Source organism: Anser anser (assembly GCF_964211835.1).
Source record: "Anser anser genome assembly, chromosome: 4".
NCBI lineage: Eukaryota > Metazoa > Chordata > Aves > Anseriformes > Anatidae > Anser > Anser anser.
In genome coordinates this window covers 38,211,570-38,231,143 of record NC_139724.1, presented here as the reverse complement: position 1 = coordinate 38,231,143, position 19,574 = coordinate 38,211,570, and the positions used below count along the sequence as shown (strand labels likewise).

Genomic DNA, 19,574 nt, shown 5'->3' with positions numbered 1-19,574 from the left:
CCAATAGAATAGTTTAATTCAGACTTTTTCTTCTACTCTGTCTTAATCTTACGTTACAGGTAATACAGGTTTTGGAAAAACAGACATGATTCTCCTGAATGGTTTTCTTTGTTCACAATTTTAGTACAGTGTTAAGACAAGAACTGTTTTTAAGATGAGATGCATGCAATTATAACTAGTATTGGAAGAGGAATTTAGGGATACTGAACATCTGAAATCATTTCCACTGCAAGTGGAAATTAATGTTCTCTAGGAAGTATATGCTCATTAGATCTTGTATTCTGACTCTTCTTAACCAGATCTAGTTAATTTCCCTCATCTCTTTTCCCCGCTTTCCCATCCTGACAAAAAAGTAAAGTGTAAAATTCTGTTCCAGCAAATATGATGGAGAGGCTAAAGATTTATGAAGAGGCCTGGACAAAATACCCAAGAGGACTAGTTCCAAGAAGATTACCGTTGAACTTCTTGTCAGGTAAGTGCATCTTTGAGCAGGTAATGATCAGCGCTTGTGTTTCTTAAATGCTAGTGTTTTATCAGCAAAAACAGCCTACAATTGATAAGTAATGTGTGGTAAAACAAAATCAACAGGTCTTTTTCCTCTCAAGGTGAAAAGTTTAAGGAATGTCTGGACAAGTTTCTAAGGATGAATTTCAGCAAAGGTTGCCCACCGGTCTTCAATACTTTGAGGTCATTATATAAAGACAAGGAGAAGGTAGGATTCTTTTTATCCAACTTTTTACATTATCGTTTTGATCTATTACAGCATGATAGTAGCTGTTATACACTAAAGAGAGAAGCTTTTTTTCTTCAGTGCTCACTATGTCTGCACTGTTGTTTATTCTGTTCTAGTATTTCTAGAAAAATCAAGCAGAAGCATACATAGCCTTGTGCCTAGTTTGTAAATGTAGAAAACAAAGATTTACTAATTAAAAGCTGCACTAAAAAAAAAAACCCTAAGATTTACTAATTAAAAGTGGGGGAGAGAGACCGAGTACATTCCCATATGTGTTGCAATTTAGGTTATTGCAAAATTTTCTTACCAAGAATAACTAGTCTGGGGAACACAAAGTAGCTCAAACTGAGATGAAATACTGTCTTGCTTACAGTTTTTTTTTGTCTTGTCTTGCATGTGTAGGTGGCAATCATAGAAGAGCTCGTGGTAGGTTATGAAACCTCCCTAAGAAGCTGCAGGTTATTTAACCCAAATGGTGAGTGCTAAACTATCTTACTTCATGGAAGTGGTGGCTGGTATAAGCATTATAGGACCATTCAGAGGCAGAGAATCAGTGGAGAGTGACAAAATTGGAATCATGTTTTTATTCCCATTCCCAAAACAGAACCAAACCTCAACCATCCTTAAAAGGGATTTCAGCTGTCAAATTTTAAGTCTGTACACATGTATCCAGTTATCATTTGTCTTCCAACTTTGAGTTCAGGTGTTTTATTTTCAAGGCTTGAGTTGATCAATTTACAGGAAATTGGCATTTGAAGGCTATGTTGTAATGTTCAGTAGCATTGTCAAATTGTAGCATTGTCAAAAATGAATTTATATTTATTTGATGTTTTATACTGATTTGGTAGGACAATCTACAGGGTTTTTTTGTTTGGAGCTTGTGGTGAAGTATTTTGTCTGCCTTGTGTGGTTTTTGTTTGTTTGTTTGCTTGGTCTTTGAGAGATTAATAAAACAAGCACTACCTTGTCCATGTTACCACTGACTACTGTTTTTGTTGCGAGTTGTGGTTCTACATGTGTTGAATCTAACATTCACAGTTTCCTCTGTAGTAGTTTTATGATGTTTTGTTAGTTACTAGCTTAATCACATTGTAATGGAAAGTCTCCAAGAAAAATCTGCATAAAATATCAACAAAAGATAGTTTTGAAGTTTTGGTAGGCAGATTAAGATGGTGTAATAATTAGGATAGTACGAATAACAATATACATTTAAAACTTCATGGAATAATCGTTATTATTAAAAACTTTTTACTGAAGTTGTAACCAATTTGCAACCAACCAAAAGCAACCCTGCTTTGCAAAAATAATGCGATTCTTCCTTATGAAGTTGCTTGTTAAGTTTTTCTGTTTGAGTAGATAGCTTACTATAATTTCAATTAAATATTTTCTTTGATACTAAATTTCGTTCAAATAAACAGCATTCTTCTGCCTTAAAATGAACAAATGCATGTAATTGCGTGTTTGGTTATAATGTAAACGGAAGAACCGGAATCTTCTGGCACAACCAGAACCCCTGTGCCCTCCCCCCTCCCCCGGCAAGGTGCCTTTGCTTCATATTCAAAATTAAGCAGCAAACTTAACTTTAAGGCTTCATTAGTACTGTGGGTTTCAAGCAGAGCGCTCTAGCTTTGAAAACTGACTTGTGCATAGCACTGTTTTGTTGGATACACTTACATGAATAGTGACAATAAATCTCTCAAAGGTAGAGACAGAAAATCTTTTTAAAGCTGTGGTATGGAACAGACATTTTTATTTGAAAATACTCAAGTCTGTGGACTGAAAAAGTGTAAATGCTGAATTTACTGAAATGTTTTACAGTGTTAGTGTGCAACAGTTGTGTTCAGCGGGACTTGCTATATCCTTCACCTAAAATGGTATTCAGTGAGAACTCTGTGCACTGCGGTTCTGCACTTCGGGCTGCCCTGGCTGAGGGGCTAGTTGGATCAAAATGCAACCATCTTCTGACTTGCGAATTCATGTTTCTTTTCCCTTAAAACCATGGTGTGAGAAGGGAAGAAAATGTGCTTAAGTCTTGTCAAAACATAGACTTAGAAGTTACTTACCTGGACCCAGGAGTTCAGAAACACTCCCAGGTCTGATGTGGCAGCCTGATATAGAGGCAGAATTAACTTCAGTGGCTATATGTGTAGTTTTTTTGTTTATTTTTTTGTCATGTTACTTTAATAAACTGAACCAAAAAATCTCCCTCTGATTTTCTTACTGTAGATGATGGTAAAGAAGAACCTCCAACCACTTTACTCTGGGTCCAGTATTATTTGGCTCAACATTATGATAAAATTGGACAGCCATCCCTGGCTCTAGAATATATAAATGCTGCTATAGAAAGTACTCCCACTTTGATAGAACTGTTCCTTGTGAAGGCAAAAATCTACAAGGTAAGTTTTAAGTTTGGCCCATTCTTGGTGATCAGAGGATATTTTTTTGGCATGCTGAAAGACTTTTACACTTTAATGGTTTTGATGGAACAGTGAAGTGCTAAGCTTGTTTTAAAGGCGTGAAGAATCCATGGGAAATGTTGTAGTGAATTTTAGTGTGTTCCGAAAGAAGGGTATTGGTTATCTAGTTTGATTTTTTTAGTGTGCATGAATAAGCCCTTGTGAAGATTTTTGAAGGCAATAAAGGACAAGCGTACTGCAAGATGTATTTTTTTCATATTATTTTCATATTAAAGAAGATCACCCTGATCAATTTAGTTGATGTTATAAATGTCATCCACCTAATATTACATGCACACCCTTCTTTTTGTTAACTATTTAAAAACAATTTCTCAACTACAATATGGTATTCCCTCAGAATGGGATTAATCAAAGTGGTTTTAGGTATTTTCAGGAAAAACTTCTAGTGCCAAAAGACCTGTAACTCCATAATGATGGAAAGTAGTTACTCCGCTTTTTTCCTTTTAAGATCCGTTACTTTCCTGAGAAAAGCTATTTATAAACATAAGTGTAGAAAATTAACTAGTTATATTAAACAGAGTTGATCTGCTGTACATGTTTTATACTTTCCGAGTCTAATTTGCATTTCTATTTGTTTAAGCATGCTGGAAATATTAAAGAAGCTGCAAGGTGGATGGATGAGGCTCAGGCTTTGGACACAGCAGACAGATTTATCAACTCCAAATGTGCGAAATATATGTTGAAAGCAAACTTCATTAAAGAAGCAGAAGAAATGTGTTCTAAGTTTACACGGGTTGGTTGCATTTAACTATAGCTCTTCTGAATAATGTGGGCCTGATCCGTTATGGAATAATTTTTTAACTTTCCCCTCACCTTTATTACAAACCTTAAGTTCTGTTTCAGAGCAAAAATGGTTGCTTGCTTTTACTAATGGTAGTTGGTTTTACGGATTGAATTACTAAGCATGATTCCATAGCGTTAAGTGAAAATGCAACATTAAAACCTGGATTTGATGTCTTGTGCCACATAGAAATACAGGATGCCCTTTCAAGAGAGAACTGGCTTTTTTGTGGGTTTTTTTTGAGTTCTTTGAGTTTAGTATTGATTCTATTGGAGATAGATATGAGAGATATGATCAAGTAGCCTGTCTTTCACGTTGTTCTAACAGTAATATGTTAAGACTAGTCAGAATTCTCTTTTAAATAAATAAATTTGCTATGGCTTCTGCGTGAGAAGCATTCTGAGATGTTCTCCTTTTGTGAGCAAGCTTTCATCCCCAAGGCCATGTTTAATAGTGACAAAGGGAAGCTGCGCGTTGTATCTTTTTTCTGCATCTGCTTACAACCAATTAGTTGGCAGGAAAAAAAAACTGATGCAGGAAATTAAGTAATCTGTATAATGCAGCTTTTGTCCCCACAGTAACTTATTGTGATAGGTTTGGTGGTCTCATAGATTACTTTTTTTTTTGAGTTCTCTTGCTATTGTTCTTTCACATCTGAAAGTCAAAATAGCTCAGTGCAGTCTTCCCAGAATATTTGGCAAATGATAGCTTTTTAATTCTGGCAATATGATTTGTGTGTTGTTAATGGGAGGGAGGCAAAACACTTTCGGGACCTTCCTGCAAAGTAAAGTTATTTTTGCTTCTCCCGATTTTCTCTTTGTTGAACACTAAGAAGAACCTGGAGTAATGTAGGTTGAACAGGGGGTATTCATAAGGGAAAAGGTAAAGATTTTTTTCTGAAATGGTGAGTGGGAGTGTGCAGGCGAACACAGGATGGGATTTGAGAAGGAAAAAAATATATAACCTCAGTAGGTTTATGTGGAGCTGTTGATGCAAAATTTCCTGCGAATCCAGGTTAATTCACTCTCAAAATGCCTTAAGCAGCTTCAAGATGATGTCAAAAAAGCAAGCATCCCAATTGCCCCGAACTGAACTTTAAAAGCATGATTTGATGATGCTGCACTTTGTAATCTTTTTTCAACTCCTTTTGATCTTATATCTAGTGCTCAAGTGCAAGCTTCATAAAAATAAAAATTAAAGACCTAAATTAAGCATACTGAAAATGGAACTTTGACATTTTTTTCTGATTTCTAGCTACCCAGCTCAGCCTGGTTTGAAAACTGCCTTTCTTTCTCATTTGAAGCATTCTCCTTACGCTTCCTTTTGAATATTATCTGACTATTATCTGTCGCTTTCCCAGCTTTGGTTCTTGGCTGATTCTTCAATAGCTTGGTTTTTGCGTGATCACACAAACTCTGTGAATGGCTGAGGCTGACATTAAGCTTGACAGGTGTATGATAAGTTCTACAGATGTATACAAGCATGTACAAATACCAGATTTGAAAGACAACCGTAATTGCTTCTGAACTAGAAGTGATGAAAGCTACTAGTACTGCTTTCCTTTCCCACCACTCTATAGGGCTGATCCCGTAAGAAACTCCTATTATTTCACAGGAAGCACTATCAGCTACTTCCATACTTAGCTCAATCAGGAAGTCTCTGGAAGACACAGATGGGCAGCTTTAGGGGGGAAAAAAAAAAATCCTGCAGGTGTCAGTGTCATGCCGTGTGATAAAATTTTTCTGTAATTTCTCTTCATGCTGCAATATGTTATACTTGCAAGCCATATTGAAAACACTGAGCGAATGCCTCTCCTATCCTAAAGATGAGGAACTCTCACAGTAATGTGGCGACTGCCTGGCTATTAATTGTGTCTTTGAGTCTTTGAAAAAGTGAAACATACAAGAACAGTTTTCTTCAGCTTGGAGTCATGATTAATGAACAAAGCAAGCTCATCTTGTTCATTGCTTGAAGCATTGTTTTGGGTAGAGGAAATGAAATAGAAAATACAGTGGAAATGTGGGACCACATAAATAAAGATGGTACAATAAAGATTATATCAGGGTAAAAGTGCACAAAAGGGCCAAATTAAGGAATAACTGTGGCAACTTCTAGCTTTCAGGACTACAATTTTGAAATTGGTCATTATTTTGATGGCCTTTTTATTTGTACTTTTAACTGGTTAACAAATTGAGATTTTTTTTTTCTGTAATGCTGTTTTTGCTTTTAGGAAGGAACCTCGGCAGTAGAGAACTTGAACGAAATGCAGTGCATGTGGTTTCAGACAGAATGTGCGCAAGCTTACAAAGCAATGAATAAATTTGGAGAAGCACTTAAGAAATGCCATGAAATTGAGAGAGTATGTATCTAGTCAAACTGGCTGGGTTGGAAAATACTAGCTTAAGTTTACTGTGCTAATATGTTTCCTTTCTGAACAGTAGGAGTATACTTCACATAGATTCTGGAGAGATTTTGTTTTTCATTGGGTGCTGGGAAGTTGATTAAATTACATTTTCTTCTAAAACTGACATCGCAAACTGTGTGTTAGGTTATATTAAGTATTTTAAATATCCAGGAAAGAACAAAAAACAGTCAAAAATAAGCTTAGTTTTGGTAGAGTTCATTTAAAAAAAAATATACAGGTATTTGGGTAGAAACCAAGAATATTTGTATTTTAAGTCCAAAAAATGGTGGCTGAGCTGACAAGCCCAGCCTTAAAGTAAATGAAAGGTGTCGCCTGTCTTTGAGGGACAGAGTAAATGTAATAAAATCATGTCCTCTCCTTTAAAAAATAATAAACAAAAACTAAGCTACAGGTTAAAAGAAGCTATTAGGAATATAGAGACTTCTTAAAGTAAAAAATGTATTCAAAAACAGGGGAATAAAACTTCCCTGCACGTTAAATGCAGATTTTTTTTCCAAAGGCAAAAAAAAGAAATTGTTTGGACAGCTTCCTTTAAAAAAAAAAAAGTTTTGTTTTTCAAGCACATAAGGGTCTAGAAACATAATACATTTGAGGGTGTAAAAGAAGTACTCAAAAAGGAGGACTTAGTAGGAAGCTACACCTCATTGCAAATGCAGACACTTAACGAGATTTCAGCAATGATGCTTATCAGCTGGCAGGACTAATTCATTCTCAGAACGAATCAGAAAAATGGTTCTCAAACAGTGGTCAGGCCCATATTTTATTTGCACAAATCCATTGCAGAAATTTGTGTAAAATCCTTTGAAATAATTTGTGTAAGAAACTGCTAGTATTGCAGTTTGCTGTGGGTACCAGAAGAGGTTTGTAGATGTGGAGCTGACTTCAAAATGTTTTTGATGGTTGTCCAAGGAATTAAGTCAGTGTTTGATGTATTTACTAGATTAATTGATGAAAGGTGTAGTAAAGATCAGAAGCAAGAGCTAAATCTGTTGTATTCAGAAAACATCAACAAAGCTTTCTAAGAAAAAAGTATTGCCTCTTTAATCTTTAGGAGGTGTTCTGGATTTCAGAAATGCTTTTGATGTCAGCTTTCATGTGAGGGAATCTGTGCTGTCTCAGAAAAAGAAGGAAGGTTGATTTCATTGATTTGATTAGCTGGTTCATGACTGGGAAAACAGAATAGGACCAAAAAAAAAAAAGCAGTTTTTACGAGAAAAGGAGTTTAACATGGAGATTCTTAGGGTCTCCCTCGTTTGATCTATTGATAAATGATCACAGAAAGGGAGTTAATAGTTCAAGGACTTGTGATGTAAAGCGATTAAAAACTGGCTGCAGAAAGCTACAGAGAAGCATCTCACAATACTGAATGATAAAACGGCCCATGAAAACTTTATGTTCAACAGAGTAGCTGGGGGAGGAGGGACAAGAAGACTATTTTGCATGGATGTAAGCAGTAATAGATCTTAAGTGAATTATTGCTGCTTTGGAAAGAAATCCTGGAACTGTTATAGACAGTGTTGCAAAAACTACTGTGCTGGTGTAGAGCAGCAGTTGAAAGGACTAACACTAATGGGAATTAAGTGACTATAGAAGTACTTTTCCTTCCATTATGTAAATCTATAGCACTGCTTACATTTGAATATTCCATTTGGTCATTCTTAACTCCTTAAAAATGTGCCAGTAAAACATAAGCTATGGAATAACTTCTGCATGAGGAGAGTGCAATTAGCTTGTCACACTGCTTGATCTTTAGTTTGACTAGCAACAACTGAGTTAGGATGAAGTTGTATGAAATCACAAATGTATGGAGAAGTTGAAGAGTGGAATGACTTTTCACTCTTTCTCAAACAAAAGTAAGGGGACACTGAGTGGCAGTGAGGAAGCAGGTCCTCAACAAAAAGAAGTACTTTGTCATATCACATGTGATTTAAGTGTGGAATTCGTTGCTAGGGTACTTAATGGAAGGCAAAAGTATAAGCTGACAAAAAATAGCTGAGTTCATAGAAGAAAATTCAAGTGCCATTTAAGTACAGCAAAGGGGGAACCTTTGAACTGCAAATGGTCAGAGGGTAGCTACAGTTAAGAGGTTGTGGACTGGATGAGTTTTGATTCTGACCTAAGGTGCCATCTGGTCTTTTCACCATTATTTTTGTTTGTTTTATTAACTCATGTTTCAAAAAGGGTCAACAGCCGTCAAACAGCATTCTTCTACTAAATTATTCCTTTTGGAGGGGGGTAATATGCAAAGTCAAGGTTAGTATCTTGCTGTTAATACTTGCTAAATAATGTTATATGTTGTGTTAGCATTTTGTAGAAATCACAGATGACCAGTTTGACTTCCACACTTACTGTATGAGGAAGATTACTCTTAGGTCTTACGTGGACTTGCTAAAACTAGAAGATGTACTTCGACAACATCCGTTCTACTTCAAAGCAGCACGAATTGCCATAGAGATATATTTGAAACTTCATGATAATCCCTTAACAGATGAAAATAAAGAACATGAGACTGATACAGGTATTGAACCCTAAGGATTTATTAAATATGTAGTTTCACTAGTTAGTGGATGTACTATAAGAATACTGGGCATTCATAGTTGTCATTTGGAAGTTTCTTATAATAACCAAATACAAGGTTTTTATCACAACTCAAATAGTAACTTGGAGTGGAAGCAAAAGTAGATGTTCTACTGAAAGCTAAACTAAAACAAGTTTTTATGTAGGTATGAAAAATAATGCTTTTTTTTGTAGTGACAATTAAAATTCATAAGTAAAAACATATTTGTGTTATGGAATAGCTGAAAAAACATTGAATTCTCGTAGTTGCTCATCCATGAAGTAACAGATAGAAGAAAGTGTGCTTGGAGTGGCTCTTGCTGGAAAAAAAAAACATCAGTATGCAAAAATATGACTAGCTAGCACCCTACATTTTAATCATCTCTTGCTATTAATGTAAAAAGTGTTTAAATCCTTAATTTTCTTTTTTTTTGCTCATCTTCTGATTGGAGAGCAACTTAAGTGATTATGGCTTGGGGCACCTCAAATAGTATGAATCGAGGCTGTTGAATACTTAAAGAAGGATTTGTCAAGTTTTAAGATTTCCCATCTCAGTTCATTTGTGTGGCTTCAGGTTCATATTAAGACGAGTAGAAGTGTAATAGAATTTGTTGTAGCTGCTTTCATATGCTTTTTCATTTAATTCTCTGTGCTTTAATTGGAGCAAGGAGAGGATCTGAGTATGAATCAAATTTAATGTATCTGTAGGGCGTTAAAAGCAAAACTGGAACTATCTACACTGAAATGTGACTGTTTCACACTTTTGTTAGGTCATTTAATATGTCAAATGTAACATTTCTGTTGTGTAATGCCTAAGGAAGAAATCAATGTGTATTGGTGTGTACTTTTACTCCTGACACTGTGAAGTCATGCGGTGAATACTTTGCCCTGCCCTCAGTTTGCTATACTGTTGTTCTAATTCCTATTTTCCTGATTTCACATAGGAATTAATTACAAAGTAGTAGTGTAAACAATAAAATAATGTCTCTGGTAAACAAACTTTCACAAATGTAGTGGCAGCATTACTAGTTAGTAGACATGGTTTGAAAGAAACGTTGATGGTATCTGGCAGCAGATTAACATTATACATCAACATTGCCTGTCTTTGCCCTTTGTGTGTGTACAGCAAATATGTCTGACAAGGAGCTAAAGAAGCTACGAAATAAGCAGAGAAGAGCACAGAAGAAAGCACAGCTGGAGGAGGAGAAGAAGAATGCTGAGAAAGAGAAGCAGCAGAGGAATCAGAAAAAGAAGAAAGATGATGATGATGAAGAAATTGGAGGACCGAAAGAAGAACTTATCCCTGAGAAATTGGCAAAGGTACTTTCTAATGTTAATATGAAGCGGTTGTAGAAATTTGTAGAAAAGCTGCTGTGAGGATGCAGACAATTTGGAAGCCATTCAGATTACATATTTATTTTATGTATGTCTGCTTTTCACAGGCAGCATTAAAAAAAATTCTAGGGATTGTTGGGTATACTTTCAAAAGTGTAATGAAATCACTGCTTTTGTGCCTAGTTTTGAAAGGCAGCAATTGAAGTCATATACACTTGCTACAGGCGAAATTACCTTCATGTGTGGATTGCACCAACTTGCTGACTATACTAGCTAGCAGATGGAGTTATTTCTATTCTGCATGTCAGGTGATTACCATTGCCTTCTTTATGGCCCATATTAATTTTTTATTTATTAAGCATAGGCATCCTGTGGAAGAGGAGACTTTGAGATACTGAATGGTTTAGCAGCACTTATTTGCATTTGTATAAAATGTGGAAGGCAAAAAAGGATAAAGAAGCTATTCAGAAACAGCACTAGACTAGACTGAGGTGGATTTTGAAATCTGGCTTAAGAGTTGTAGAGATAGGTAAAGGGGAGGTGACCCAGAAGATTGTTGTGATGGAAGTTGTACCTGGAAGAAGTGGGAGAAAGTTGAAAAAATGTGAGGAAAGATATTGAAAAACCAACTGGAAATAATAATTTCTATTAATGGTAATATAGTATTCAAGTATTGATGGATACAATATGATTTCTTCATATTGGACATATAACAAATATTACTGGTTCTTGGGGGGTGATATTTGGAAGGTGAGAGTGGCTTTATAGCCAAGAAGGAAGTGACTTTAAAAGCTTGACTATTTGCTTAAGAATGTTATCAGCATTTCTATTGTTTAGGTCATTGGTTGCAAGGAGAAGCACTGTAATTGTGGTGCTAATTAAGATCAAAATAGAGTGGAATGTATTGAAATGGAGCTCTGGAGTAGAAGGATGTTATGGGATATCCCAGGAACAACACCTAGGCTGTCCTATATAGATTATAGGGAGTAGTTGCAGCTGTATAATACAGGCCTCTGGCAGATCTTCCCTAATTATATTCCAAATTTAATATTGGAATCATGATTTGGAGAGCTTCAAATACAGTTGGTTCTCAGGGCTGGAAGACCATTTTTGACATAGTTGGTCACTTGCAAACTGTTTTCCTGAAACAGTTGAACCTCAGCTTCCTTGGTGAATGAAAGATAGCTTTGGCATTGAAGTCATAGCTTTGAAATCTGATTTATTTTATGTTTCAAACAGTTTGAAATGCAGATTTGTGACTGGTTCATGTGAATTCTTAACAGCGTGTATAAGCCATGCAATTTTTTAATGAAAACTGATGGAGTATGTTATTAGCAGGATCTCTCTGTAAGGTGTTCATCATTGTCTTCAATAGTTACTTGTGCAGTGCAATGAAGTGTATTGCTTCAACATTACTAAAGCACTGTGGACAGGCAACAATTAAATGATGTGTCCAATTCTTAGAGAGTAACTCGTGTTCGCAGGGCATTTCTTGTTCTAGTTATCTTCAACCTCTTAATGCAAGAGTTCTGTCTAAAGAATCCAGGTACAGAATTCATTTGCATTAAAGCCACCCGTTTACTGCATTACGCTAGTGAAGACCCCCTGACCATCATCAGTATCTAGTTACTTCTCACTTGCCATTAGTATCTTAACTGGGAATGTTGCCATGGCCTGCAGCTGTCAGGAGCCCGCCTGCAGCTCACTTTAACAGACTGTCAGGAGCATAAAGCAGTTATTTATCAACATTTTGGGCCTATGTGTGTAGAATACCATAGAGAATCATACTGTATGTTACAATGCCGGTTCAGCTGCAATGGTTACTGCTAATGTGTGATAGAAGGCAAAGATGTATCTTTGTAGGAAAATGTCATTTGTAACCACCGCAAACCAATTAGAATTGACAGTCTGTGTTTAGATACTAATATTGAGTGAAAGATGCAAAATTTGAAATTTAACAGGTTCTTGTTAAATTATTACATAATTACCTTATGAGAGTAACTCTGTGACTCAACCAAAAATTCCCAATTCTGTTGTTGGAGAGTTAGTTCTTAGTTTTAAGCTTTGTAACTTAGTTGTGTGTCCTCCCCGGAATCTATAGGTTGAAGCACCTTTGGAAGAAGCCATTAAATTTTTAACACCTTTGAAGAATTTAGTGAAGAATAAAATAGAGACGCATCTCTTTGCCTTCGAGATTTATTTTAGAAAAGGTAGGTGAGAAAGCTAATGAAATAAAGCAATTGTGGTTCTTCAAGTTTTATATTAGAATTTGGGCAAGCAGTGAGATGTGAGTCATCAGGCTGTATAGAGACGCATTATTTCGCTGGACCGATGCCACAGCCGTAAGTGTTCTGTAACGAATCAGAAGTTTGAGCACTTGGTGATTATCTATTTTCTTTGCTGTGTGTAAGCCATAAGACTGTAGAACGAATTATCCCAACTTGCACTTGCCCTCGTTATTTGTTTGTATCAATAGTTTGCAGAACTAACTGCTGTAAGTGGCGGTGTGTGGTTGCTAATGAGTTTTTTTGAAGTACTTGTTTTTTGAATTTTTTGGGGATCAGTTAAATATCATGGTTTAAGAACTACGTATGTTCAAATTTACTTACCAGTTTAACAGGTTTAATTCACTGGTTAAATAAGCATGCGGTAGAAAAAATGATGTAGTACTCACGTTTATTTTGGTCTGATTATTCTAATTTCAAGCACAAAATATTCCTGCAACATACTGCCCTGAGTTTCAGCTACAGTTCTTGACTATTTGCCAACGCTTTCTTTTCCAGAGAAGTTCCTTTTGATGCTTCAGTCTGTGAAAAGAGCCTTTGCTATTGATTCCAGTCATCCGTGGCTTCATGAGTGTATGATTCATCTCTTCAGCAGTGGTAGGGATCTGTTTGATGTATGGCTTGATCTGTATATGTTTCCAGATGATGCCTAACTACACAAAAACTTGGATTTTTAGTATACGTACTGTTAGCACAATTAATTCCAAATACATGACAATTTAGAAAGCTTTTTAAACAGCTGACTTAGGCTGAATATGCTTAATATGACTGGAGCTGGATTTAGTAATTATTTCAACAAGTATTAGTAAGTTTGTGTTTTTAAAGCTATGAGCAGTATGGTGACCTCCTCAAAGAGTTGAGTCAGTGCAGAAAATGGAAGCTGCTGAGTAAGGAGTGTGGCTTCTCTGCTCACAGCCTGTAAGTGTGTGAGGAGAAAGCTTAGAACCATGTCCTCTCTTGCTAGAATGTTTTTCTCCCTTCCAATGCCCCAGAGGTCACCCTTCCTCTTGATGACTAAAGATTAGATATATTTAAGAACAGACTTTTATGATCTCAATCTTCGAGATAGGCTTTAATAGACTTTAATCAGCAAGGTGGAAAATGTATTGGAGTAAAACAGCCTTGTTTTTTTTCTAAGCATCAGAAAACTGTCACAGTTAGGCTTTCTCCAACCAGTCCCACTTATTTACATTTTTCTTATTTCATGTATCTTCCTTTGAGATTCATTTTCTTCAACTATACTAATAGCGTAAACATGACAAAAAATAATAGCGGAGAGTGGATTTTTCTGTGAGTACTTCTGGTAACTTTTTTTTCCAATTCAATAGTATCTGAAAGTAAGGATCTGCCTGATGCGGTTAGAACAGTGTTAAACCAAGAAATGAATCGGCTTTTTGGAGCAACTAATCCAAAGAACTTCAATGAAGCTTTCCTTAAAAAGAACTATGACTCACTACCACATAGGTTATCAGGTATGTTGCCTTTATCTTTTTTCTGCACAGCTTCTGTATTTTCTCTGCTGATATAGCAGTGGCCTCTCAATATCTGCACCAGTGATGTAAAAATGGCTCGTTCTGTCAGGAATGCTTTTCCTCTCCCAGTTTGAGTTTCTGTGACAACATAAGGTTGTCTTTTGAGTTTCTCTCATTTCTTCCATATGCTGCTAAATTACAAGTTTTTGGACATCTCTGCCATGTTTTCATTTCTGATGTGTGCTAAATGCATCATAAAATTGTAACTGTATTTAATGCATCTGTGGAATAGATAGTCTAGTATGTGAAGTATTATTCAGACTTGCAGAGCTTTCTAATAAATGTATTTGAAGAGATTGACTGCCAAGTGAAAGGTGCTGAGTGCTCAGCAAGACAGCTAACACTCAGAGCTCTTGGTATGCCTAACGCAGGGAGCTCAGTGCTGGTTACTCAACAGTTACCAGAGGCTATCTGTCAGTAGCAATTGCATTATAGTATTACAGTACCACGTGGGAAACGGGATGTAAACTACACTGGGGGGCAGCGTTACTGTTGTGTCTCAGTCACCCTAGAACTGGCCACAAAAAAGCAGTGAGTTTATTCTTTTCATCTTTTCTGACATCGTGTCCCTTTGGCTACACCTTTGCTGTGGGACTCAGAGCTGTGTCCTGTTCCCCTATTGTAACGAGCTCTGTGTGCCCATCTCTTCTGTGTCCCAGTTTCTGTGTGAAGGAAGCATGAGCACTGGTGCTAAAGGTGACTGTGGTCTGTTGCAGCAGGTCTGATTTGTTACCTTCACTGCCCGTGATTCCAGAGGATGCTGCAGAATGCTCCTATCCTGCAATATAGAAGTGACCTAGTCGTTTCAATGCTTTGTCTAGCACTTAATAGTAGATTTAAAGCTACTTGCCTAACTGCTCAGGTATCAAACTTTAATGCTCTGAGTGGTTCCATTTTGAACTACAGCTTTAGAGTTCAGTATTGCCTCTTAATCATACTGTCTCTATATTTGCTTATACTATGCTTTTGGTCTTCCATTGAGTGATGTTTATTTTTCCTATTGTAGCTGCCAAAATGATGTACTATTTAGATCCTTCAAGTCAGAAAAGAGCGGTGGAGCTGGCAATGACCCTCGATGAATCCCTCATTAACAGAAATCTTCAGGTAACAGTTATTTATCAATTGTAAACTACTACTACTTGTGTATCTATTGAAGGTTATAGGTAAGAGGAAGCTGAAATGGTTGTTGCACCTTATGGTAAGGAGGTTGAGTTGCCATGTAAGAGAAAATGCTCTCGGGTTCATCTGAACTGAAAAACTTTCTGTTCTTTTTGAACATTTAAAATGTAGTTTTGTCATAATATGAAAAGAGATAGCAGCAGAAATCATGTTACTGCCTCAAGTAATGGAAAAGCTTATTAAACACTAGAACATTCACACAGTAAAAGATGCTAACACTCCCTAGTAAGGAAAGGTTAGTCTGTCAGAGCTTTAGCTGTTATACAAGTGACTGTTCACAGGGAAAAGACTGTGACATGGGAGTGGCTCAGACTGAAGATTTTCCAATCATTCTCCCAGAAAGCTGTGCAAGTTTTGGTTTTATTAAAAGGTGTGTATGCATGTTTTGACCTTAATATGTAGATAAATAAAAAGCTCATTAAACTTTGAAGCTCTGCTCTATTCTGGCAGTCATGGAATTACCCCCCATAAGCCACCACCACTCCCCTTCCTATCATTTCCCCATCTTCCACCTTCTTCTGTGGAGGCTACCAGTCCTGGCTTACAATTCAAAGTATTCAAGAGAGGGTAGGTTTTTTTTAGTATCTTCATACATTCCTTATAAAGAAATAGTAAAGATGTTTTTTCTTCATATTATAGTACGCTGGCAGAACCTTAGCTGGTAAAGCAAGCAAAGAAGAAATAAAATGTTTCCTTTTTCTATACTTTTAAAGTATTTCTGTATCCCTGTCAAACCATTTCCTTTGGCATAAGGAAGTGCCAAAGCACATAATTAATTGAGACTCCTTCACAGGCATTGCAACCTGTAGTACACTACATTTCTCTCAGTTCTCCTGCTCTTTTCTTTCTTTATTTTGCTCTTTACTTCTGGGGACTTGGATTTTTTAGATCTAGTGCACATGAAGTTGGTGAACTTTATGGTAAAATTATTCTTTTGTAAGCAAAAATAAGCCTTTTCCAAAACAAAAAAAAAAAGGGGAATATGCTGTGTTCAGTAGAACTTTAATGGGGAAGTATTTTAATAGATTATTTTGACAAAAGAGAGGATAGGGTTGAGAAACAACAATGTCATGACTTCTAAGCTTGCTTAGGATATAGAGGCTTCAGGTCCTTTCTCTAGCTGATCTGGGAATGGGACACAAACTCAGATATTATACATGTTAAATACATATTTAGCACCCTGTAAACTTTGTTTTTTGTTGTTGTTGCTATTGTCTGAACAGTCTTAAACTATTTAAGATAGAATATAAATAGATTTAGGAAAGAAAAATAAATTGCCTTCAACAGCATTCTTGCATGGTAGCTGCCTTTTTTTTCCTGAGAATTGGACTGGGGAAAGATTAAAATGTAATCAAAAATAGTTTGTGGTTTTGGAGATGTTATCTTGTTCAATAGGACTGTAAGAACCATCTACTGACACAGCAGTGTGTAAAATCACATATGCAGCATTATGATAAAATGGAAGAAGTTCGATTTAAGCTTTCTTGATGCTAATGTAAAGGATGAGTTTGATTTCTACCAAACTTCTAAATGGAAAATTGGAAGTGCCCTAAAAATATGGGAATCTGAAGGAGTCTGGGCATTTGTTGAAAGGCATTCACAAGGAAAGAAATTACATTTCATTTTTAGTAGAGACCAACCGTCTCAGGGCACGTTGCAAGCATATATCTGGATATATTTGACCTTCCATAGACACCAGTGTCACACAGAGCTCATGTGCAAGGGGAAAAAAGGGCTTGCTGAAGAGAACTTCAGAAACCCGTAGCAGGAGGACAAGTAGTTAACCTCAATACATACAACAAATAACAGCTGTAGTAAATTCCAGAGGATTGGAAAAAAAAAAAAAGGCAGATATACTAGCATGTGTGAGATAAAAGGATGTTAAATGCTGATGAGCTTTAGTGAAGCTCAATAACTAGCTCAGTTTCTCATGTTTGGAATGCAAATTGAAAAACAAAAAAAAAAACAGGAAGTCTTTTTCCTCTTCTAAATCACAAAATGGATATGAAACTGCAGATATTTGTGAAGGATGTGAAAATAACCAAATTGGCTCAATTCGGTAATTAGTCACATACCACTAAGTCATGCTCCCTTAAATGTAAAAAAAAAAAAAAAAAAAAAAAAAAATTGTGGTATATAATTCCACAATAGCGATTCTTCTGATTTCTGTCTGAAAGCACATTCACAAAAATCAGTTTTAGGAAATTACAGTATGTATTCTGAATTCATTGTTTTTATTTGTGAAGATTAAAATTGGCATGCAAGTTACACATTGCTTAAATGCTCAATGTGTCCCAAGATCTGGGGGGAATCAAATCTAAAACACCCATTTAATGGCAGGTGAGCCTGGTTCTTGGTTGCCAACCAGTGAGAATCTTATTTTTTTAAAGGAACATCAGGAGTAGGTGACATGAGTATTTTCATCTTCAGTCGAGATTTCCAGCTGCATTTTAAATCTGCTTAAACTGCATTATTTTGAATCAAACTACACTGGTCTTTCATGAAAAATGTCATTTGGTACTGATAGAAACCTGAAAACAGTACTTGGAATTTGTGTTTTCTCTGTAGTATTATATAGCTTGTTTGTGAGTGTTCAGATGAACGTTTAAGAAACCATAACGCTTCTTTATTTTTCTCTTTAATTAGACGTGTATGGAGGTATTAGAAGCTTTATGTGACGGTAGCCTTGGAGACTGTAAAGAAGCATCTGAAACTTACAGAGCAAATTGTCATAAGCTTTTCCCTTATGCTTTGGCTTTCATGCCCCCTGGATATGAAGAGGATATGAAGATCACAGTTAATGGAGATAGTTCTGCAGAACCTGAAGAACTGGCCAATGAAATATGAACAACTTTATTGGAAAAAAATGACATTGGACCATATCTGGTGTATAATATTTTTGTCACGCACCTGCTGAATTGTTCTAACTTACACAGAGAATGGAAGGAAAAAAAAATGTTGCCTTCAAATAGTTTTACTTTTTTTTATCCTGCTGACAAAGTATATATATAAAATATCTAACATATTACTGGATATAGGTTGTTCGGTTTCTTAAAAATTAAAAGCTGCTAAAATTGAAGAAAAAAACCCTTATCCTTACCTACCTACCCATGTTTTTAAACTAATTTATATGAAATCTGGAGGTGTGTAGCCCTCAGAGCAGGTGTGTGGCAGAAATATTACTTTAAATTTGTCTTGTGAGATTACTGTTATCTCAGACAGCAAAAATGCTGTTTTAGCACTGGATTCTTTCACTGAGCACAAAGAGTTGTTGGGGCTTTAGCATCTGACTGATTTTGATACGGGGATGATTCTGTCCATAGGAAGTATGCAATGTGAATCAGAATATACAGAGAAACCCGCAACATACGCGTTATGTTGTGGATGCTGGGACATACCAATACCAAGCAGAATTAAAAAACATAGTGTGTTCAATAAGCTTGTTGTGTCTCTGAAAATCACTGTACACGATCAGTTTGGTGTTCTTGCACCACAGTTTTTAACTGAAGGAACCAGTTGAAATTATATCGCTCTGAATTAAACTTGGGGGGTGGGTCGGGGAGAACCAACTTTGCTGTTTTTGAGATGAACCTATCCGCGTAGGTTGGCCAAACTTTTTAAAACTGTAATGCAAGAACCAAATAAAATTATGCACTGTGATGTGGCACCAACTAATTAGAAAGATAGCATGCATTTTTCACACAGAGTGAAAACAAAATGAGAACATACTATGGCTTGAAGTTGCAAAGAGGAGAACTCCTGACTACCATTTTGACTGATCAAGAGACTAATAGTTTAAAACCTCAGCAGGCCTTGTTCACGTTATGCAGAAAAAAAAAAAGTGCTGCAGTTTAGATACCTCTGGAACTTTTCCACAGTGTCACAGGTTTGTAATACTTGAAGCCCTACATTTCTAAGAATATATTTCTTGCTCAGTTGTTTCAGGCAAGCCCAAGACTTTGTAACTTTTAAGGGGCCCAAGATTTTTTTTCAATAACAGACCAGCTTCTTATTCCTGCAGTTACAGATGTAATTTCCTTTGTCAAACATAAGGTACCAAATATAATGCAATAAAATGTTTTGAAAAACAATTGTGTGAATATTTAAACCAATCTCTGTTGTACTTTGAAAATGAATGGGTTCACTAGAGTGCAGCTCAGGGTTGGCTTACTGTGCTGTCCAGTTATGCTAATAATGTCACTGCTGATGGGTGGATGTTGAGTATAAAGTGCAAATGCATTATATGTGAATACTGAATGTCTGGGAAGTCC

General features: G+C 36.2%; 1 protein-coding gene across 2 annotated transcripts in view; it reads left to right on the top strand.

Annotated features, from left to right (window-relative positions):
• The window catches only part of NAA15 (N-alpha-acetyltransferase 15, NatA auxiliary subunit), a 41,589-nt gene extending 22,194 nt beyond the window's left edge, over positions 1-19,395 (top strand). For both annotated transcript variants that reach the window (XM_083833738.1, XM_083833737.1), the window contains exons 8-20: positions 377-472; positions 606-712; positions 1,136-1,208; positions 2,960-3,129; positions 3,791-3,943; positions 6,222-6,350; positions 8,721-8,934; positions 10,099-10,292; positions 12,409-12,517; positions 13,091-13,189; positions 13,921-14,064; positions 15,131-15,228; positions 17,950-19,395. In XM_083833738.1, coding sequence (XP_083689864.1) covers positions 377-472; positions 606-712; positions 1,136-1,208; positions 2,960-3,129; positions 3,791-3,943; positions 6,222-6,350; positions 8,721-8,934; positions 10,099-10,292; positions 12,409-12,517; positions 13,091-13,189; positions 13,921-14,064; positions 15,131-15,228; positions 17,950-18,150 — 1,787 coding nt within the window. In that variant the 3' untranslated portion in view covers positions 18,151-19,395. The remainder of the gene's footprint in view (positions 1-376; positions 473-605; positions 713-1,135; positions 1,209-2,959; positions 3,130-3,790; positions 3,944-6,221; positions 6,351-8,720; positions 8,935-10,098; positions 10,293-12,408; positions 12,518-13,090; positions 13,190-13,920; positions 14,065-15,130; positions 15,229-17,949) is intronic.
• The last annotated feature ends 179 nt before the right edge of the window (positions 19,396-19,574 follow it).